Genomic DNA, 22,104 nt, shown 5'->3' on the forward strand with positions numbered 1-22,104 from the left:
GGTCGGGGTCCCCACTTTTCTGGGATGCTCTATACATTTCCTAGAAGCACAGACTTTGGGGATGAGTGAAAGCCTCCTTTGAGATTTTGTACATCTTTTCCCTCTTTTATCAACTTCGCTTTCAAATTTATTTATTTTTGTCTTCCTTAGTCTGCGAGATAACAATATCTCAGACCGAGGCATTTGCAAGCTCATCGAACATGCTCTTCACTGTGAACAACTGCAGAAGTTGGCGTAAGTCAGGCTGGGCTGTGGACATCGGGCCGAGCCCCCAGCCTCGCCCTGGGCTGGTCACGCTCTGGGCAGCTGTGAATGAGCGATGGGCAGGGGCCGTGTGTTTGCGTGACTGGAGGGTGCAGGGTGATCCCTGTCCCCAGGGAACAGATGACCCTGGGTTTGGGTGCTCACTGGCCTTGTCTTCACGTGTCTTCTCTTGCAACTCAACAGTCTGTTCAACAACAAGCTGACCGATGGCTGTGCCCACTCCGTGGCCCAGCTCCTTGCGTGCAAGCAGAACTTCTTGGCATTGAGGTGAGTCTGGGGCTTCCCCGTTTCCTGGAAAATGTTCTTTCCACAGCAGATCATGGCTGTGGCCTGGCCCTCACTGGGCTCACCATCATCAACTGAATACCAGGGCATGGTCTCCTGGGAGTTGCTCTGATGCCATGACTTCCCCAGCAAACTGCAGCGGTTCTGCTGGGGACTTCCTGCCCTTTGACCTTTAGCCCTCAGGGTGAAAATGGGCCTCCAGGCCCTTTTTCTTCTCTGGATCTGAATGTCCCAAGCCCTGAGGTTACTCTGTTCCCTGGCACACACTGAGCATGTCCTGCTGGGGAGAGACGTATGCAGTCACTTACTTGCTCCCAATACAGGGCAGCCAGCAACCGAATTGCTCCTAGGAGACCCCTCACTGCTTGCAGGGTGCAGGGTCTGCCCTCCCAACTGGGAGGTCTTCATCTCTGCTACTCTGGAGCCTCCCAGCCTCAACTGGAGTCTCCTGTGTGCAATTAAATAGCCTCTCCGGATGATCCCAGCTTGGCCTGGCTTCTTTCTCCTGCCATTTGTGAAGACATTGCTTCCATCCATTCTTTCCAACTGCTGGGCTGGGTTGGGGGCTTGTGCTGCCATTGATCATGTAGCTCCGTCTCAGCTAGGGCTGCTGAGGTCATAGGCACCGATTTTATAGAGGACTCTGTTCTGCCACCCCCACCTGCTATGGCCATACCTGGGATGGCTTAACCCTTTGGGGAGAGCTGTGGCTTGTAGAAGGGTGTGGGACTCTGGGGCCAGCTTGTTGGTAGCAGTAAAGTCGCCATTTGGGACATCTGCATTCCATAATAGAGTGCCTGGTTTGAGTCCCAGGTACTCAACTTTTGCTTTGGCTTCCTGCTAATGAGCACTGTGGGAGGCAGCAGATTGGGGCTGTAGTACCTCAGTCCCTTCTTCTCATGTAGGAGACATGTATGGAGTTCTGGACTCTTGGTTTTAGCCTGACCCAGCCCCAGTTGTGGTGGGCATTGAGTGAACCAGCACGTGGAAGGTCTCTCTCCTCTCTCAGCCTTTTAAATAAAATGAAAATAAATAAATAAATAAATAAATAAATAATAAGGGTGCTGGACTCAGAGTTGGAGACCTGGGTTTGTGACCAATGCATTGTCAGAGTTGAGAGCAGGGACCCTGGAGCCACATTGCTCAAGCTTGTTTGTTTTTAAATTTAATTTTTTTTTTTTAATTTGAGAGGCAAGAGAGACTCAGACAGTAGAGACAGCCCCTGTCTGCTGGTTCACTCCCCAAATGCCTGCAGCAGCCAGGACTGGACTAGAGCTGACGCTGGAAGACAGGCACTCAAGCCTGATCTCCCATGTGGGTGGCAGGGGCCAACTACTCGAGCCGTAGTGCCTCTCCCAGGGAAGCTGCCACTGAGGGCTGGAATTGGGACTTTAACTCAAGGACTCTGATATGGGATGTGGGCATCCTAACTGGAATCTTAACCATCAGGCCAAATGCCCTCCCCAGACTGCCCAAGGTTTGACTCCAGGATTCCTGTGATTGGAATCCTCATTAGCTGTGTGACCTGGGTCAGCCTCGTGTCTGTATGCTTCCATGTGCCCCTCTGTAAGTGGGGACAATAATAAGAGCCATCTCATGGTTCACGATTGAGTTACTGTACGTACAGAGCTGGCACTGTTTTGCAAGTGCTTTATATAGCAGGCTCGGGGACTGCGAGATCCTGGGCCAATTATGTAAGCTCTCAGCTTGCTCAGCCTTCTGTTAGTCCAGTCCTCCAAGAAGAAATTAGATGTGCCACACATGTACGAGGGGGCTTCAGAAAGTGCGTGGAAAATGGAATTGAAAGATGAGCTTATTTTTGGTGCCGAAAAGTTTGAAATCTGTGCGTTTTCCCCCACAGTATGCATTTTCCATGAACTCCTTCAAGACCCCCACCCCCCAAACTGGGGAAAATGCTTCTTGGGGGCAACGGGAAGGGGGATATTGGGGGGGTCTAACCCTGAGTGAAGCCGGAAGGAGGCAAGGGGGGCTGGGGGGAGCACCCTGGACTTCAGGGTGGTTCAGAGAGAGGTCAGCAAAGCCCCTGGGGAGTCCTCAGCAGGAGAGCCTCATCCCAGCCCCTGGCCTGCAGATTCCAGCGACCCCGAGATTCCAGTCACAACAGCCCGGGCGCCTGGGCACCTGCGGAGCTGGGCTGGAGGGCTCTGAGCCTCCTCCTGGCGCCACAGCCCTCTCGAAGGGGATGATCACACCTGCCCTCTAAGGGTTGTCGGGAGGCAGGCAGGCTTAAAACTCTTTGAAAAGGGGGAAACAGGTTTTTATTCCAGGGAACCTGGGCTGTGGGTAAGTGTTCTGGGGCAGGCTCTGAAATTCACCGGGTTACCTGGATTTGGCTGCTGGGAGGGCCTGCCTTGCCCGGGATTCCCCAGCTCTCTCCCAGCCTAGCTGCTTCCCTGTGGCCCGCCCTCCCTCCCACAGTGTTGTCCCTCTTGGTGTTGGCAAAAAGCTCTCCGGGAAGTCTCGGCTGGCCCAGCCTCCCAGACCTGCCCTGGATCTTGCAGGACAGGTAACAGCAGATCCAGGAAGGGCACGGGGACACGTGGGAGCCTAGACCCAGAGTGGCTGAGACCACAGGAGAAGGTGAGACAGTGAGTCCCCCTTGCTCCCCTGGCACCCCTGGGGAAACCACCTGCAACCAGACCTGTCTCACTGCTTTGCATAACAGGTCCCACAGCCCTTTCTCTGCTGGTGGGAAAAAAGGCACTGCAGCCATTGAGTATGCTCAGCTGAACAGCACCTATGGGGCTGTTGTGTCCTGGGTGAATCTGGCTCTCTCTGCCCATGACACTGACAAGCCCGGGCCCCTGCCCTCAGCGGGCTCTCACCCTCCTCTGTCTTCTTTTCCAGGCTGGGGAATAACCACATCACCGCTGAAGGAGCCCAGGTGCTGGCCGAGGGGCTCCGAGACAACAGCTCCTTGCAGTTCCTGGGGTATGTTGGATTCTCTGGGGCAGAGGGGCCTGCGTGGAGAGGTCTGGGGCCTTTCAAGGATTTGGGGGCAAGCGAAACTCTTTAGCCGGATAGGCCCAAAGGCAGCCCAGGCTCCAATGGGGATGGCAAGCCAGAGAGAGTGTGGGCTGCCCTTGGCCGCTGCAGTACTTGCATCTTCATCTGATAAACAGGAAGTTGGGGATGCCAGGGTTGGGGGAGGGCAGTGCCATAGGCTAGGTTCTCATGGGTGCTTAGGGCTATGCCTTGGCTGTACATGGAACTACTCCGTGTGTCCAAAGAACACCATTGCCCAGGTCCTACCCCAGACTAGTGGAATGAAAGTAGCTGGGTGCAAGACTCAGGAGTCGGTGATTCTGTTTTTAAGTTTTCTTTTTTATTTTGTTCATTTGAAAGGCAGAGTTACAGAGAGAGGGGGAGAGACAGAGATCTTCCCTCTGCTGGCTCACTCCCCAAATGGCCCAGCTTTCCCGTGTGAGTGCAGGGGCCCAAGCACTTGGGTCATCTTCTGCTGCTTTTCCCAGGCCATTAGGAGGGCACTGGATCAGAAGTGGAGCAGCCGGGACTGGAGCTGGTGTCCATATGGGATGCCAGTGCTGCAGGCGGCAGCTTTACCTGCTATAGCACAACACCGGCCCCATGGTATCAGTAATTTAAAACGGCTCTGCAGTGGGTGTACGGCTGAGGGTGAGAAGCCTTGAGAAGTGGAAGAAATGGGAAGGGATAGGACTGGAGAGGTTGTCCTAGGTATACTTGAGCTCTCGCTTGCTGTAGGGCCATGCTCAGGCCTAGAAGGGGGAAGGGGGGATCCACACCCACAGGGCTGCAAAGTAAGGCTTCCCCTGACTGCTGGCAGGGCAGCTCTCCCGCTGGGTTGCACTCCAATAGCCCCTCGCCTGTGCCGTGTGAACTGAGGTCTGTTTAACCAGTTTTAGCACCTGAAACTATAGAAAGAGAGAATAACCTTGGGCCCAGGTGCCCTGATCTGTTTCACAGACAGGCATGTTGCCCACAGATTTCAGTTTGAGTCAGGTGTAGGACTATGCTGCTCAGAAATCAGCATCTTTCCAAACTGCGTTGGAGCAATGGAGCCCAGCCCGGGGGCCAGAGCCCCACTGAGCTCTCCTCTGCTCCAGGTCACATCTGCCACATCTGGGGCACTTAGCTCTCTTCCAAGACGTATTTCTTAAAGTACCTGTCTGGGCCAGACACTGTACTCAGACCCGCAAACACTGTCATATGATGCAAACTGCTTGGTATCTTGCTTTTCAATTTAAAAGATTTTTTTTTTTTGCTTTACAATATATTATGAGTATCTTTTCAGATCATTATGACTCGGCTTTTTATTTTTAAAAGTCTATCTATTTGAAAGGCAGAGAGAGAGAGGCATTCCATCTGCTAGTTCACTCCCCAGATGCTCACAATACCTGGGGCTGTGTCCATCCTGGTTTTCCATGTGGGTATCAGGGATCCAAGTCCTTGGGCTGTCATCCGCTGTTTCCCAGGATGCACACTGGCAGGAAGCTGGATTGCAAGTGGAACTCAATGCCAGCCACTCAGCTATGGGATGCAGGCATCTTAAGTGACAGCGCAATCCACTTGTGCCACAACACCTGCCCTCATTGTGACCTCCGTTTTTAAAAGAAGAGCTGCATTGTATTGCATTGGTTTGATGTCCATGATCTGTTTCACTAGTCACCTGTTGCTGCTTGCCTAGATTGCTGCCCTATGTCTTGCTGTTATAGTGTCATATCCCTGGAGCACAGAGCAGTGTTGGCACATAGCCAGGGCTCTACCGCTATTCCCTGAGTGAAAATGCTGTGAACACGAGTTCAGCTCTCCGTGCTCCCTTGGGGACATACACCCCCAGGGCAAGTCCCCATCTGTATAATAGCTGGGTCAAAAGGAGCGAGTTGAGGCCGGCGCCGGCACACCGGGTTCTAGTCCCGGTCGGGGCACCGGATTCTGTCCCGGTTGCCCCTCTTCCAGGCCAGCCCTCTGCTGTGGCCAGGGAGTGCAGTGGAGGATGGCTCAGGTGCTTGGGCCCTGCACCCCATGGGAGACCAGGAAAAGCACCTGGCTCCTGGCTCCTGCCATCGGATCAGCGCGGTGCGCCGGCCGCAGCGCGCCGGCCGCGGCGGCCATTGGAGGGTGAACCAACGGCAAAGGAAGACCTTTCTCTCTGTCTCTCTCTCTCTCACTGTCCACTCTGCCTGTCAAAAAAAAAAAAAAAAAAAAAGGAGCGAGTTGAGTTCTACCTCTTTGAAAAATTGATATTTCCAGACTGCAGAGGGTCACAGGAGAATGGCCCAGAGGGCAAAGGAGTTAGATATCATGAAGCAATTGGAGGTGATAAGAAGGAGCAAGAGATGAAGAGCTGATGTGTGAAGGAGAGTTAGACTTGTTCTGGGTGCTCCCAGAGGGTACTTACCACCTCCCAGGGGTCACTTACAGGATCCGAACTAAAGTCAGGAAAGGGACCAGTGTTGTGGCTAAGATACCTCCTGTGATACCAGAATCCCATGTGGGTGTCAGTTCAAGTCCTGGCTGCCCCACTTCCAATCTAGCTTCCCGCTAATGCTCTTGGGAAAGCAACAGAAGATGGCCCAAGTGTCTGGGCCCCTGCCACTTATGTGGGAGACCCAGAAAAAGCTCCTGGCTTAAGCCTGGTCCAGTCTCAGCCATTGTGGTCATGTGGTCATTTGGGGAGTGAACTGGCAGATAGAAAATTCTCTCTCTTTCTCTCCCACTCTCTCTGTAGCTCTGAGTTTCAAATAAATAAATTAAAAAAAAAAATAAAGTCAGGAAAAAGGAAAAATGTCACAACTTGGTGTATTACTATTGGGAGTGAGTCTCCCATCCCTGAGGGTATGGGGTGGGTGGGCCTCTGTACCCCACCAGGAAGAAGGGGGCAGGTTCACGTTGCTGGGAGACCTGGCTGGAGTCGGCTGGGCCTGCAGAGAGCAGGAGTGCACTGGAGGGTGTGTGGAACATGTAGCCAACATGCACTGACACTGACGGTTCACTGTGCTGTTCTTCCCAGGTTCTGGGGCAACAAAGTGGGTGACAAGGGGGCCCAGGCCCTGGCAGAAGCCTTGAGTGACCATCAAAGCTTGAAATGGCTCAGGTAAGACTTCCTCTGCCCTACGGCGGTCATGTGAGAGCCAGGAGGAGCTTGAGCTGCCTTTGAAACTCTTTGAACTTCAGTTCTGCACTCCCATCCCCCGCCCCATCGCCACGTGAGGCAGTCAGGACACTGAGTCTCTCTGGGTGACTTTGGAGATAGCCTTTGCCCTCTCAAGGTCTTCATTCACTCCCCATGAATGGGAGATGCAGGGTAGGATCAGGAGCGTTTGTCTCAAGAAGCACGTCCAGTGCATTGATAGTGGCTGCCCAGTGTACCATGTTGGGGAGGCCTCTAAGGCTGCTCCTGGCCTTAAAGACACTATAATCGATTAGTGATGTCTTAAGTGTAAAACAGTCCTGTAGCCAGTTAGTGATGTCTGATATGGAGCAGACTGGAGAGTGAGGCTGTGTGTGCTGTTTTGCTCTTTGTACATCAGCTAATCTCTGAGGTCCCTCTGTGCTCTGACGTTTTTGCTCCATGTTTACATCCAGCCTGGTGGGGAACAACATTGGCAGTGTGGGTGCCCAGGCCTTAGCATCGATGCTGGAGAAGAACGTGGCACTAGAAGAACTCTGGTGAGTTTGGGGGGGTTCCCTGCTCATGAGAGGCAGTGAACAGCTTTCGTTGGTTCCCTGGCCGCATCCATGGGGCCACCTTGGAAGGCGGAGTGGAGTTCGGGGAAGTTGAAGGAGGAGCGTGGACTGTGCACACAGTGCTGACCTGCAGGGACTCCAAGTTCTCCATCCTTTAGATGCCACTGTAGGGTCTCCTGATGCGCTCTGGGCAGTTCCAGGTCCTAGCAGGGAGGAAAAAGGCTGAGTGTGGTTTCTTGAGGAAGGAGAAAGGCCCTGAAACCTTAGAGGCGTTGCTAGAAATCGGATGTAGGCATACCTCGGAAGTACTATGGGTCCTGTTGCATCCCAGTGCAGTAAAGCAAATCACATACTTTGTTGGTTTCCCCGTGCAGGAGAGTTCTGTTACCGCTCGTCTTCCAAGTGTGCAATTGCTTTATATCATAAAAAATAGTGTATACCTTAATTAAAATATCCTTTATTGCTAAAAAGGGCTAATGATTAGAAAACTGGTGCTGGCAGACCTGCTTAGCAGCAAAGATGCCACAGACCTTCACTTGGTGAAAAACCTGTCTCTGAGCACAGTGAAGGGAGGCAAACTTGTGCTACAACAGCCTTGGTCGTTGGCAGGGCTTGCTAGCTCTGCCAATTTGCCGCTGACTATATACTGATTGGATTCTGTCACTTGGATGTCTAAGTAGAGGAGCACCTCATTGTGAGTGCACCACTTACCACTGCTCTTAAAAACTTTAGACAAACTAAATTTGGCAGTGTTTACTTGAGCAAAGAATGCTCATGGATCAAGAAGAAAGACCCAGAGAGCTCCACCCAGCAATGTGGCCAAATAGTATTTGCAGAGGGTAAAGGGAGGTGACACACAGAGAGAGCTTGATGGGTTACAGCTCAGCATTTGAGATGAGCTGACAGCCTGTGATTGGCTGACGTTCAGCTGCTATGATTGGCTGAGACTTGGCTGTTTGTTATACGAATATACTCTTAGATTGCAATTTATTTATGTGCTAACTTAGGTTGCAGGTCACTGCATAGGAACTCAAAGTATGGAGGTGGCTTCAGGCCAAATTTAGGTTAGTTTAACACTATATGAAGCTGCAAGTGATAGGAAACCTTCATCTACAGAAGCTTAAGCCAATAAAAGGTTTATGTTTTCGTGGACAGGCAATCTGAAGGTAGGTGACATAGGGCTGGTGTCGTAGCTACAAAAGGCCTAGTTTCTGTGTCTTTCTGGTCCATCGTCCTTAGCCTATGACTTCATCCTTACAGTTGTTGCCCCCTAATCACAAGGTAGCTGCCCCTACCTGCGCTATTACTTCTGTATTCCAGGATTCAGAAAGGATACAAACCTGGAAGGAGGAAAGCCACAGGCTGGCCAGGTCTCTTTCCCAGAAACCCCTCCTGTCAACTTCCCCTTGTGTATCAAAGCCCTGTGTATGTCTCTTGCCCAGCTCTGGCTGCAGTGGATGTTGGGAAATTATTTTTTTTTTTCACTGAGTATGTGACTGCCCCAAATGAAATGAAGCTTCCATTAAAGAAAGGGAATATGGTTGCTGGGGTATGGGAGGAACTCATTATCTAGGAGAGCCCTGGGGCAAATTCCCTTGCAAAATTGTCCTGGAATTGAGAATCTGCCTGCCCTAACTTCATCCATGAACTTGGGTGTTCAGAAGTTGGATTTTCTAAATGGGAGGGGGTATGCAGATTAATCTCTATGCACATCATGAATGTGATCTCATCAGTGAGGTTTTCTCTCTTGTTCTTGCCAGCCTGGAAGAGAACCATCTCCAGGATGCAGGCGTGTGTTCTCTCGCAGAAGGACTAAAGAGGAATTCAAGTTTGAAAGTCTTGAAGTAAGGACCTCACCAGTGGGAGCTGGGGCAGTGATGGCCGGCCTTGGGGAAGGGGTGTTTGTGAAGTAGAGCCTGGGGCAGCTGTGCAGCCAGAGTAACTCACCCTAGGTGGACAGCAGCAGCTTGTGTTAGTCTGGGTCGACAAGGATTCCAGTGCCAACGTGGTTACCTGGGAGGTGGTCCAGCAAACACTGGTGGGAAAGTAGTGAAGTGAGGTGGGGGAGGGAAGGTAACCGATAGGGGCTGGTTCTTGAGCCAGTGATCACTGAGAAATTGGAGCTCAGTCCTGATGGGGCTCTACAGGAATGCAGAACATGGCTGGTTACCTCACCAGACAAGGGCACTTATCCACCATGTGCTGCTGCCTCATATGCTTCGGGGCGGGGAGTGGGGGAGGGTATGAATTCTCCAGCACATGCAGCTTTGGGGTCAGGAGCAAAGCCTCAGGCAGAGAGAGGCAGGTCCTGCCAGCCAGTGGCCCTCACAGTTGGAGGTCAAAGCCAAGTGAATATGGATGGGCCGGTTGCTGATAGAAATGTCTCTCCCTACTCCAAGGCTGTCTCCCTCTTAGGTGGGATGGCCATCGCCGGTGGTTTCTCTTGTGTTGTGCAGCATGCACACTTACATTTATTCAGGTGATCATTCATTCATTCATTCATTCGTCATACATTCATTCATTTATGCACACATTCATGCTTCTATGTATTCATCCAAGATATCTTGCTTGTGCACCTGCTCTGGCGGTGCCGGTAGAATGAGGGAAAAAGGAGAGGGCAGGCGCCTGCTAACACAGCTCTTAAATTCTAATGAGGGAGACAGATAATGATTAAGCAAGTTAACAAGGACATTTCTGGTTCCAGAGGGAGATGGGGAGAGGCTGGGGTTGCAGCAGCTGGTGCAGGGCTTTTCTGAAAAGGTGGCCCTTGAATTGAAATCTGATCTAGAAGGAGCTGCTACACTGAGGCTCTTGGAAGCACATTTCAGGTGGATGGAACAGCAAGTGCAAAGGCCCTAAGGCAGAAATGAGCTTAGTGGTTTTGGGGACAGAAAGCCAGCCTGTGCAGCTGGAATGTGATGGAGGAGTGGAGTGGGGAGGAGGTGGGAGGAGCTGGCCACGCAGGCCTCGGCCATGGCAAGGAGTTTTGGGAAGACTTTGGAGGATTTTAACCAGGGCAGTCATGTGATCTGGTTTATGTTATAAAAGGGTTATTCTTGCTTGTGTGGAAAGGAGACCAGAAGGTTGGAAGGCAGCAGGGAGACCAGGCAAGAGGTGTGGGAGATGAGGGAGGCTTGGACTAGGCTGAGGGAAGCAGAGGACGCTGGGAAAGGGGCTGTGGGACTTGAGGTCCTGGCAGCAGCAGGGGCTGGGGAGGTGGTGGGGGCACTGTTGCTTCCTCCATGCTAGTGGACCCAGTGGCTAGAGAACCACGCCACAAAGAAAGGGCCAGCAGGTGTGAGCTGGAGTCTGCCTAGCGACACCCCAGGTTGTGTCCATTTTCTCTGAGGCTGCAGCCAAGGCCTGGTTTCATGAGGACCTCAGGGTACAACCGATGGCCCCTTTTGTTGGGGGAAGGTAGCAACCGCCCTGGCAAATGTGGCCCGAGGAAAACACTTGCCTGCAGAGACAGGCAGGCGGCTGCCTCCGTGAGAGCACAGCTTTGCTGCCAGACCGCCATCCACTCTGGCCATGTGTGTTTGTGTTGTTTTTCCAGGGGCTAGGGACTTGCCAATGTTTGGGCAAAACACTTCCATTTGCCATTTGGGTGGAAGTGGGCTGGGAGGCTTGGGTGAAGCCTGGATTTGTCCCAGCCAGATGCCAGCTTTGCACCCTGGTGGGGTGGGGGTGGGGCTGTGGGTGTGGCAAGCTTGTCCTCGGACGGTGTCACTGACTTACCACACTGGAGTCCAGTGGATGCCAGGCAAGGGTCAGGGTGTAGGGGCAGGGACTGTCCCATGCTACTTGTCGCCAGCCTTGTTATTTAGCGTCCCCTTCCGCTTCCCTGTAAAGATGGAGCTGCCTGTCTTCTCTTGCCCAGGCTTAGTTTCTGCCAAGCATTGGTGAAGCATCCAGGCTGCGAGCCAGAGTTCACTTGCCAGCTCCACTGTCACAGCTGGTCCTCCTTGGCCAAGTGCCCCAGGGGCCTCGTGTGTAAATGGGGCCAACCCAACCCTCCTCCATTCACTGATGGAACATAGATAATGAGGGCCCTCAACAGCTGTTGGCTGTTCCTGGTAGCATTGCCTTAGGGGTCAGCTTGTAAGAAGTTCCCAAAGTGTGGAGGAGGGAGAAGATAGAAGTGGACATTTTCTAGAAGGCAAAGTGGAGCAAAATAGTGAGCTCTCTTCTCTTCCCTCCCCCTCCCCAGCTGCCTGCTTTCTCTAATCTGTGTCCCTGTGCACCCTGAGTCCCCCAAAGTGACATTTTTTATCAGTTTTATGTCTTATCAGTTAGGTACTGTGCCAAATGCCATAGATAGGACATTCTTTGTTTAATTCTTATCTCCACAAAGTTTGTACTTTTTTTTTTTTTTTAAGATTTATTTATTGATTTGAAAGGCAGAGTTAGAGAGAGAGGGGGAGAAGCAGAGATCTTCCATCAGCTGATTCAATCACCAAGTGGCTGCAATGGCTGGAGCTGGGCCTGTTGAAAGCTAGGAGCCAAGAACTTCCTCCAGGGCTCTCACATGGGTGCCAAGGCCCAAGGCTATCCTCCGCTGTTTTCCCAGGTGAATCAGCAAGGAGCTAGATCAGAAATGGAGCAGCCGGGACTTGAACCAGTGCCCATATGGGATGCCAGTGTTGTAGGCAGTGGCTTTACCCACTGTGCTACAACGCTGGGCCCAAAGTTTGTACTTTTGTAGACTCATTTTACAGATTGAGGAAATTGGGATTGATTTGCTTGAGATCCAACAGAAGTGTATAGGTTGGATTTGAACCCAGGGAATCTAGTACTGAAATGGGCTATGTTACAGACCCTCCCCCATGGAGGGCCTCCTTGCCCAGATGAAGTAATCTGGTGAGCAGAGAAGGCTGCATTTCACTGAAGGACTGAGCCTCTGGGGCTGAGCTCAGACACGAGAGGGGCGTGTCTAGGGAGTGGGTGGGACTCAGAAGGCCGGCTAATTCCCAAAGCCTCTTTAACTGGACAGGCGCAAGAGGAAAGCTGAGCGTGCCTGAAGCTCACCATCCCACCTTCTTCTCCAGGCTGTCCAACAATTGCATCACCTTCGTGGGGGCAGAAGCCCTCCTGCAGGCCCTGGCAAGCAATGACACCATCCTGGAAGTCTGGTAAGGTCCCTGGGCAGACCCGTTCACTTCGCTGAGTCTGGTTTCCAGTCTGGAAAATGGAGTGAGGGGAGAGAGGAACACCTGTGTTTTGAATATTCCTTCTGACTCTCACACTTAATTTGTTCTCAGTGCAACAGATCTTGATCTCTGTCTGGGAAGTGGCTTCATATCTCTATAAACAGTGACCGATAATTGATTTTTTGAAAAAAGATTTACTGGGCCCAGCACTGTGGCAGAGTGGGTTAGGTTGCCACCTGCAGCACCAGCATCCCATTTGGGTTCTGGTTCAAGTCCCAGTTGCTCCACTTCCCATGCAGCTCCCTGCTAATGTGCCTGGAAAGTAGTGGAAGACCCAAGTCCTTGGGCCCCTGCACCCACAGACCCGGAAGAAGCTCCTGGCTCCTGGCTTTAGTATGGCCCAGCCCCAGCCATTGTGGTCATTTGGTGAGTTAACCAGGGATGGAAGACTTCTCTTTCTCTGTCACTCTGCCTTTAAAATAAATAAATCTTAAAAGAAAAAAGAGAAAAAGGATTTACTTATTTATTTGCAAGGCAGAGTGGCAGAGAGAGAGGGAGACAGGGAGAGAGAGGGAGAGAGAAATCGAAATCTTTCATCTGTTGGTTTACTCCCCAAAGAGCTGCAACAGCTGGGGCTGGGTCAGGCTGAAGCCCAGAGCCTGGCTCCATCTGGGTCTCCCGAGGGTGGCAGGAACTTAATACGTGGACCATCCTTTGCTGCCTTCCCAAGCACATTAGCAGGAAGCGAAATCTGAAGCTGAGTAACCAGGACTCCAGTTGGCACTCTTGTATGGGATGCAGCAAGCCGTGGCTTTAGCCACTGGGCCACAGCACTGGCCTGGCTTCTTTCGTTTGAAAATCATGAGTACCTACTGAGAACTGCTCTGTTCTAAACAGCCCAGTGGATAGGGGTATGGTTGAGAATGAAATAAAGGAGCACAGCTTCTGCGCCCTGGGCATTGCATCCACCTTCACAGGTCAGGCTGTTGTATCAGAGCCCTGCAACACGGATGGAGGCTACACAGGGTGGAGCTGCTGCACAGTCGCATGTTCACCTCTAGGTAACTGAAAGCTGTAGTCCTTCCTCCACGTGGAGAGAGTGTTGAAATCAAGGATTTGTCTTCCTTGTTTCCAAACATCTCTTTCTCGCTCAAAACCATCAGGAAGGTTTCCCCTGGCTTAACACATCATGAACAGGTTTTACCATATGTATTTCAGACACTGGGTTACATACCAATATTTTAAAACTGTATTGCAGGGTTTTCTTTTCTTTTCAAAAGATTTGTTTATTTATTTGAGAGTCAGAGTTACAGAGAGGCAGAGGCAGAGATAGAAACAGAGAGAGTCTTCCATCCACTGGTTCACCCCCCAAATGGATGCAATGGCCAGAGCTGGACCGATCCAAAGCCAGGAGCTTCTTCTGGTCTCCCACGTGGGTGCAGGGACCTAAGCACTTGGGCCATCTTCTGCTGCTTTCCCAGGCTTTTAGCAGGGAGCTGGGTTGGAAGTAGAGCAGCCAGGACACGAACCAGTGCCCATATGGGATGCTGGCATTGCAGGTAGGGGCTTAGCCTACTATGGCACAGTGCTGGCCCACAGGGTTTTCTTAAAAAGAGCTGGCAATCCAGAACCCCACGCAGAATTTCAGTAATTATCCAGAGAGAAAGGGCTGGCCCTCTCGGATGAGCAGATGGGCAGATGGGCACACCAATTTGCATCTGCAGACCCTCCACACCTACTGTCATTTTTTTTTTTTAAGATTTATTTTATTTATTTGGAAGGCAGAGAGAGAGAGAAAGAGAGAAAGAGAGAAAGAGAAAGATCTTCCATTTACTGGTTCACTTCCTAAATGGCTGCAATGGCCAGTTCTGGGCCAAGCCACAGCCAGGAGCCAAGAACTCTATCCAGGTTTCCCACATGTGTATCAGGGGCCCAAGTTCTTGGGCCATCCTCTGCTGCTTTTCCAGGTACATTAGCAGGGAGCTGGATCAGAAGTGGAGCGGCCAGTTTTCTAACCAGTGCTTTGATATGGGATGCCAGCATTCCAAGTGGTGGCTTAACCCCGTGTGCCACACCACCAGCCCTACACCTACCGTCTCAGCCCAAGCGCTTTGGGCTCCCGCATGTTACAGGGCTAATGCCTCATCCCTGCAAGGCCGTGTCCCCCACTTCAAATGTGCAGATCTTGTCTTTTCCTCAAAAAGCATATCAAGGCAGCAGCAAATGTTGATATCAAATGACAACATTAAAAATAAAAGCTTCTAAAGACGGGGCTGGAGAGTTTTCTCTCTGTATCATTGAGTAATCCCTTTGGCTTGGGAGGTCATCAAGTCCTGGGCAGCGTGTAGGTTTTCTCTCTTTCTTTGGTGAAGCCACTGCACAGCACTAAGGAATGTCACAGTCTGTTTCCAAGGCGCAAGCCACCAGCATCAGGTTGATATTTTAAGGGTTATGATGTTGTTTGCTGCCTGTTGACAGAGCCTGGGGGAGCAGCAGGACTTGCTCATTGCATTCTTGACAGATTCTGCTGTTGCCTTAAAAAGAACGGCCGGCCTTGGGCCGCGTGTGGCGCACCCGCGTTCTGCAAAGTCACGGAGCCTTGCATGCAGAACACTTCCTGTGCGCCCTGGGTCCCAGCGCAGACTGCCCTCCAGGAGCACTGCCCCTGGGCTGGGCCCCTCCCCGGCGTGGGCTGAGAGCGGAGCAGCGTGGTTGGAAAGCACTGCTCTTTCGTTGTCCTCACGCAGACCTCTCCACTTGGTCCCCTGCAGGCTCCGCGGGAACCCTTTCTCTCCAGAGGAAATGGAGGCGCTCAGCCACAGGGACAGCAGACTCTTGCTGTGACGTCTGTGCGTTTGGCCCCCAGGAGCTGCGTCCCATCTGGCAGCGGCCCATTCCGACTGAGCTCTGTCCTGCCCAGAAGGACAGAGCTTCCTCTGTCCTTCCTCTGGAAGAGCTGGGAGCCCAGGAGTCTTCCCCAACAGGCTTCTCCCAGGCCTAGTGTTGCCTTCGAGTGCCTCCCAAGATTCAGCCGATGGGCATACAAGAGGCACTGCAGGGTTCTGATGTGGGTCAGTGGGACGTGAGCATTAGCACAGACCCCTGCCCATTCCTCTCAGGAAGCGGGAAGAGTATTCAAGAAGCAACTTCCTGCCACGTCTCAACTCTTGGACGTCCGCCTAGCCATTGTCACCTCTGGTCCTGCCACTCAGCCTGGACTGCTGCACGTGATGAAATCGAGAAGATTCCTGTCCTCGGCTGTGATATATCACGGATGGCACCCCCACCCTAGACCCAGCGTCCAAGGCGGGAGGGGCTACAACTGCCCCCGCTGTCTTTTCTGGTGCTGTTGGAAGGGGACCCATGACCGCCATTTGTTCCTCAAGACATTCTGGATTTGCACAAAAGATACAAGCACACTCCAGCTGAGATCACAGGGGGACTTTCCTTTCCAGTGGAATCAATTACTCCTCAGTGTGGCCTTGAGAAACAGCTCCTCATCCAAATGCACCTTTTGAAAATTAACCTGGGCCAGCATCACAGAGCGCGCCAGGCTTCTGGTTGGTGTTTGTGTCCTGAATGTTGATGACAGGCTTCCCAGAATGCTTTGGGACACTCAGTTATGGAGTGAAGGTTTACAGGGCAAAATCGGGCCCCTCCTTGTAAGCAGACGTCTCTGGGTCTTTCAATAGGATGCCTATGAAACCTTCGTGAACCATCAGGTCCTGTGTCAAAGATGATGACGTGTGAAAACTGTTTAATATTTATAAACCACCTTGTATTCTCTCAAGTTTATACTTTTATAGAAAACATGACCATGAACTTTGTGCTATAAATAATCACAGAAAACAACTGCATCACCAAAGCTGTCTTTGTTGTGACCAAACATTTTTTAAAAAGATTTATTTATTTACTTGAAAGTCAGAGTTACACAGAGAGAGCAAACATTTTTAAATAATCATAAAACTTGTCCAATTTTAAGGCACCATTTTCGACTGGAAGGGGGAGGGAAATGTTTTCAACCGGGTGATTTATTGCTTCAGGCAGAAGCAAGTCTTAGAAATAGGCCTGGCAATCAAAACACATTTGGCTGCGGCTCTGAAGGGTCTCACCCAGCATGAAGTTCTGAGCGGTGCGGGAGCCTGGCGTGCCCAGGCAGAAAGGGTACAGCAGGTGCGCCAGAGGCCCCGTGTCTCTCTTGATTCTCTCCAAGTGGCTCCAGGAGTCTTTAACATTAGGAGAAAGATGGGGGAGATCTGTGTACAGCTTTCTTCTACGAGCAGCCTTCTGTGTTGAATCGTTCTTCGCTGCACTTAATGAGGAAGGGCTCAGGTGGCTGCTTGCCAGAGAGAAGTCTTGCTTCCTTGAGGTTTTGTGTGTGTCTGGCGCACTCAGTGCTGCGGCTTCTCCCTGGGCTCCTGTGTGCAAGCGTGTCCGTGGGTCTCTTGGCGGGTGGTGCTCTCTTCTGCCCAGACCATTGTTTCTGGTGTAGCAGGTCGAGATGAGGCTGCTTTCTGTGAGGCACAGACACACACAGCAGTCTGTCTGCGCCACGCCGTAGTCCTCAGAGTGGTTCAGCAGTGATTGATTAATTAGCCAGGCGTGTTAGGACAGCCCATAGATGAACCGGGCAGACACAGTCCCCAGCCTGTGACACTGATGGGAAAGGGAAGGAGAGAGCAGAACACAGTTCACCACAATGTAAAAATGCATCCAAATAGAAAGTAAGGCCCATTACGGTAAGGCCTAGGAGGGACAGAAGCAAAGTTGTGTGGTGGAAGGAATCTTCTTCAGACTAGGGGTGGGTTCCAACAGGTTTTCTGAGGAGGAGCCGGCTGAGCTGTATCTCCAAGGATTGGAAGGGGCTGGACACACAGAGGCAGAGGGAAGAAGGGACTTGGTGGTCACGAGGAACAAGCTGGACAAAGACCTTGTTGTGAGAAAGAGGTCAGTAGGTGTGGCAGGGAGAATAATGGCCACCAAGGACACGCAGGTCCTAACCCTGGAGGCCTGTGAATGCTGCCTTGCCTTGCAAAAGGCACTTTGCAGATGTGAATAAGGGCCTTGAGTTGGGAGACGATCCTGGCATAGCTGGATGGTCTCTAAACGCGGTCACAAGTACCCTTGGAAGACAGAGGCATGGGGAGGTTTGACACAGGACAAGAAGGCAGTGTAACCGCTGAGGGAAGAGGCTACACTGCTGGCTTTGAAGCTGGAGGAAGGGGACACGAGCCAAGGGATGTAGCTTTAAAAGCTGGGCAAGGCAAGGAAACCTCTGGAGGGAACATGGCGTCCCCTGCCTTGGGACCAGCCCGTCTAGGGGCTTCTGGCTTCTAGGACTGTAAGAGAGTAACTGGTGTCCTTGGGTTTGTGGTATTACAGCAGCATAGGAAGCTCAGAGACAAGTGAGGGGAAGGCTGTTACTACGTGGGTTTGCACAGGTAGGTGGGGCCAGTTCAAGAAGGGCCTGGATGGCCATGGTCGAGGAGTTGGTCTTTGATCTTAGAGCAATGGCAGATTATTAGAGGGGGATAGATACAGCCCAATTTTCACTTTCAGAAGACCTCTTGCTCCCGGGGGGTGGGGGCGGGGAGCAGTGATGGGACTGGAATAACTCACAACCAGGGGGATGGTGCTGTTGCAAGGGAAAGGCAGTTGATCAGCCTCAGGTGTTGGTAGTGGAGGTAGAGTGAAGACATTTTGCAAGGATGGGAACATCTGGCCTGTGGACCATATAAGACCCACCAACTTGCTTGGCAACTGCAGGTTGCTTGGAATTCAACAAATCTACAGCAGGCTACTTTGTAAGTTATTTTTTTATGGCCCATGAATGCTGTTATAAATATCCATATAGCCCTTGGCAGAAGAGCGGTTCCCCAGCCCTCTTAGACCCAGATTTCTAAGGGCTCCCAAGTGGATGGGATGAGAAGGGAAAGGGGAGAATCGAGGATGACTCCGTGATTTCTGACTTGAGTAGCTGGGGACCACGGGTAAGAAGCAAGCTTAGAAGGGGGCAGGACTTGGGTTTGATGTTGTCAAGTTTGGGATGAGATGTGGAACCGGGGAGGCAGGTGGGGATCTGAGGTGGGGTGGGAGTCTGGAGCCCACGGAGATGCCCCAGCCAGAGCTAACGGCGGTGGGGTCCTCCTCAGTGTCGGGATGGGGGTGGGGTCTTTGGGCATGGATGCCACCACCTAGGGGGAAAAGAGGTTACAAGGGTGGTACTGAGATTTTGTGATGCAGTTAAGGTCAGAGTTCAGAATAGGAGAAGGTCCATCAGTTTCAAAAGTTTGGCAGTTATTACTGAACACACTCCAGGACTTTGCAGGGAACTAGTGAGCTGGGAGTCTTCATCTTAAGGTGGTAGGTAGGGGAGTTGCCTGGAAGGTCAATGCTCATGGCCAGGGGCTTCAGGAGCAAACAGCCCACCGATGTGTGCCAAGAATGCATCATATTTAGGTGAAAGAAAAACAAGCTGGAGGAGCAGGAGCATTTTCAATAGAGCCCCAGACTTTAATTATCCGCCTCATCTTTCTGGAAGAAAAAACATGTCAATCCAAGTGTTTCTGTCCTCCCCGCTCCCCCCGCCCCACTCCGCCTCACAGCACCAAAACAAGATGCTGAAATGCTGCCACCGCACAGTGTGTGAGAGGTGGAGTCATGTTCCACGGGGGCTGAGTCGAGGCGAGAGCTTCCTCCCATGGTTGCAGCAATCCGGCTTGAAGTCCCCCTGCAGGCGGGCGTTCAGCCCGGTGGGTAATGTGCACAGCATCAGAGTGACACCCTGGCGATGCCGGTGCCTGAGGAATGCACAGTGGCAGATCCTGGGTGGTGGTGACCGGTGAATGGCAGAGGCATAAAGGATGTCAGGATGGGCCCCGGGCAGTTTCCCCTGGGAGGGTTACATGTGAAGGACCCTAGCCGTGCACACTGGAAACCCAAGGTCTTTGGCTGCTGCTTCCCCTACATTTCTTTTTTCCCTCTCTAAATTCATTCCTACATTATCATTGCTTCCCGAACAGTCCACAAATCCAATCCTGTAAGCATCAACCTTCTCCCGTCAGCCTCTTGGGAGTGCCGCATTCCTTCTGTGTCTGGAACAGCTTCTTTGACTCTTCAGTTCCATGTGCCCCTCCTTCCTGCCTCCTACCTGCCCTCTCCCCGCCCGCAGGAGACAAGGGGCTCCTTTGGGACCTGCCCTCCCCTGGGTTGCTGCAACAGTCTCCTGACTGGTCTCCCTGTTTCTGCCTTGAACTCACGTGTGAGCCGTTCAACTGCCTGTCAAATCAGCCACTGCGCCGACCCAGACCCCCTAGGATGTCGCGTGCAGGGTCAGTGTCAGGGTGTCCTGTTGACCTGGATGCCCCCTGCATCTTCTCTGGCCTCCCCTTTGCTCCTCACTCCCCCATTCTGTGTGCTGCAGCCACACTGGCTTCTTTGCTCTCCTTGGACAGTGCCAAGCGTGCTGCTGCTTCCCGGTCTCTACAGTTGCCCCCCCCCCCCCCCCCCCCCCGCTCAGGACCACTCTTCCCCTTCTAGAGAGTGGTGTGGCTCACTTCATTTCCTGCATGTCTTTGTTCAAATGCCACCTCCCAGTCCTCAGTCACTCTCCCCCCTTCCCCCCGACCGGCTTAACAGCAGGCACCACCTGATGCACTTTTGTGTCTTTCTTCCCCTAGAATATCAGCCCCCTGGAACAGGGGCCATGTCCGCTACAGCATCCTCCGAGTCCACAGTGGTGCCTGGCATGTAGTAGGTACCCAGTAAACAGTTGTGGAATGAATAAAGAAGCTGCTCTATTTCAAGGGACCAGAAAATGGAAGTTGGGGCTGCTTCTAAGAACCAGTCCCCTTTTCCCTCCTGCTGTTAGTGTTTCCTTCCTGAGGGAGGAAGAACGTTCTGACGTGAGACCATGCCTAATCCATCAGCTGCCCGAAATGTGCTCCAGGGGTACCACAAAGGTCTCAGTGAACAGCACTGTGTCCTGGTCCTTTCTGGGGGTGTTCCTAGAATCACACAGAAATCATTTGTCAACAGTAAAAATGCTCAGATGAGAGAGCAGGGGTTTATTGTTCAGCTGGATTAGTTTACAGATGATTAAAGTAATCCCCCTTATCTCATCAGAAAGAGCTTTTAGGTGACCAGTGTGGAGTTGCACCTGGGAGTCTCCCTCCCTGAGAGGGAATCGCATCCTCAGTCCTCCGTGCCAGCACAGTGCTGGGATGCCATGGAGAAAGCACTGGCACCCTGGCTTTGCCTGTGGGGATGCCTCCGTCCAGTCAGCCCTCAGCTTACAGCTCCTGATCGCCCATGGTCGCAGGATTGGGGGGAAGATGGCTGGGACCATGGGAAGCTGACGCCCACCTGGAAGTTGCCAGTTACTGGGATGAGGAGGGCAGAGGATTGCAGTGGGAGTGGGGACCCTCAGGAGTGTGCTTCTGGCGGTGTCGAGTGGGAGGTCACCGAGTGGGCAGTGGGATCAACGCTGAATCTGGTGGGGCTGGGAGTGCTTTCTAGTGGCCATTGGGAAGCATGGGGCAGGAGCTACGAGGAACCATGACCAGGGCCACCAAGAGGGCTCCTTGAGTCCTGATGGGGTGTTTCTCAGGTCATAGACCCTACTAAGTAGCCTAGAGTTTACCGCCTCATGGGGAGGCAGAGGGCTGCATTTGCTTTGATGGCTGCTTGTTGGGAACTATGAGAGACAATTTAGAACCAGAGTCAAGCACCCTGCTTGACTCCCTTCCAAGGGAGTGGCCCTGGCTGCCAAGGTCCTGTGGTGTCACATGGCCTGGGCTTTGTCTTTTCCTTTTGAAAGAGTTACACAAAGAGAGGAGAGGCAGAGAGAGAGAGAGAGAGAGAGAGGTCTTCCATCCTTTGGTTTACTCCCCAGATGGCTGCAACGGCTGGAGCTGCACCCATCCAAAACCAGGAGCCAGGAGCTGCTTCTAGGTCTCGCACATGGGTGCAGGGGCCCAAGGACTTGGGCCATCTTCTGCTGCTCTCCCAGGCCATAGCAGAGAGCTGGATCGGAATATAGCATCTGGGATTCGAACCAGGGCCCATATGGGATGCTGGTACTGTAGACCACGGCTTTACCTGTTACGCCACAGCGCCGACTCCTTGTCTTTTTCAGTTCCTTCCGGGTTTATGTCCTTTCCTATTCCCTTTGGACCACCCCCCTGCCCCGCCTTCAGCTGGCACTCACCTTCTCCCCCTTCTCTTAAGGGTGACTTCCTCCAACAGGGCCTTCCTGAGTTCCCAGCCACCCTTGGTGTTTGCTCAGAGGCGGTGTCCTTGGAAGTTCACCACTGTTGCAATTGGGTGATTGTTGGATCAGTTTGTTAAAAGTTGTCTCCCCTTGCCAGAGGCAGGGGGTGCCATCTCTCACACACTTCTGTGTTTCCTGGCACCTGCTCAGTGAGTCAACCACCAGTTGTATGAGCCCGGGGCCAGGCTGAATGGGACAGGCCATGGGCTAGTGGGCAGACAGGTGCTCAGTGAGGGCTGGGCCATCTGCAGAAACTCCTGGAAGAGGCTGGGACTTCCATGAAGGAAGAATCTGGAATGCAGAGGATGGGCATTTCAGTTGGAGAACCTACTTAAACACAGTGGAAGGAGCCCTGGCTTGGCATCAGGAAAAATCAGGGTTTCAAGCCATCTCCTGGGTGGCTGGAGGAAGTTATTTTCCCTCTCTGGACTTTCATCTTTGGAC

General features: G+C 52.3%; 1 protein-coding gene and 1 long non-coding RNA gene across 9 annotated transcripts in view; both read left to right on the top strand.

The window, feature by feature from the left end:
• Nucleotides 1-16,246, top strand: part of NOD2 (nucleotide binding oligomerization domain containing 2) — a 41,059-nt gene extending 24,813 nt beyond the window's left edge. For 4 of the 8 annotated variants that reach the window (XR_016224566.1, XM_008275042.5, XM_089318848.1 and 1 more), the window contains 8 exons: nucleotides 151-234; nucleotides 448-531; nucleotides 3,418-3,501; nucleotides 6,563-6,646; nucleotides 7,138-7,221; nucleotides 9,000-9,083; nucleotides 12,288-12,371; nucleotides 15,161-16,246. Coding sequence is in view for 4 of the 8 variants with exons in the window: in XM_008275042.5 (XP_008273264.1) it covers nucleotides 151-234; nucleotides 448-531; nucleotides 3,418-3,501; nucleotides 6,563-6,646; nucleotides 7,138-7,221; nucleotides 9,000-9,083; nucleotides 12,288-12,371; nucleotides 15,161-15,233 (661 nt within the window). In the remaining 4 variants the exon portion in view is untranslated. Of the gene's footprint in view, nucleotides 1-150; nucleotides 235-447; nucleotides 532-3,417; nucleotides 3,502-6,562; nucleotides 6,647-7,137; nucleotides 7,222-8,999; nucleotides 9,084-12,232; nucleotides 12,372-15,160 lie in introns of all 8 variants that reach the window. The other 4 variants (XR_001795775.4, XR_016224567.1, XR_016224565.1 and 1 more) reach the window with 3 other exon arrangements.
• Nucleotides 16,247-18,108: 1,862 nt separating this feature from the next.
• On the top strand, nucleotides 18,109-21,092 carry LOC149120948 (uncharacterized). Its single transcript, XR_016224568.1, has 3 exons — nucleotides 18,109-18,193; nucleotides 18,995-19,141; nucleotides 20,069-21,092. It is a non-coding gene; the product is annotated as an uncharacterized LOC149120948 (long non-coding RNA).
• The last annotated feature ends 1,012 nt before the right edge of the window (nucleotides 21,093-22,104 follow it).

Source organism: Oryctolagus cuniculus, chromosome 18 (genome assembly GCF_051225735.1).
Source record: "Oryctolagus cuniculus isolate XC-2025 breed Fujian yellow rabbit chromosome 18, ASM5122573v1, whole genome shotgun sequence".
Classification (NCBI taxonomy): Eukaryota; Metazoa; Chordata; class Mammalia; order Lagomorpha; family Leporidae; genus Oryctolagus; species Oryctolagus cuniculus.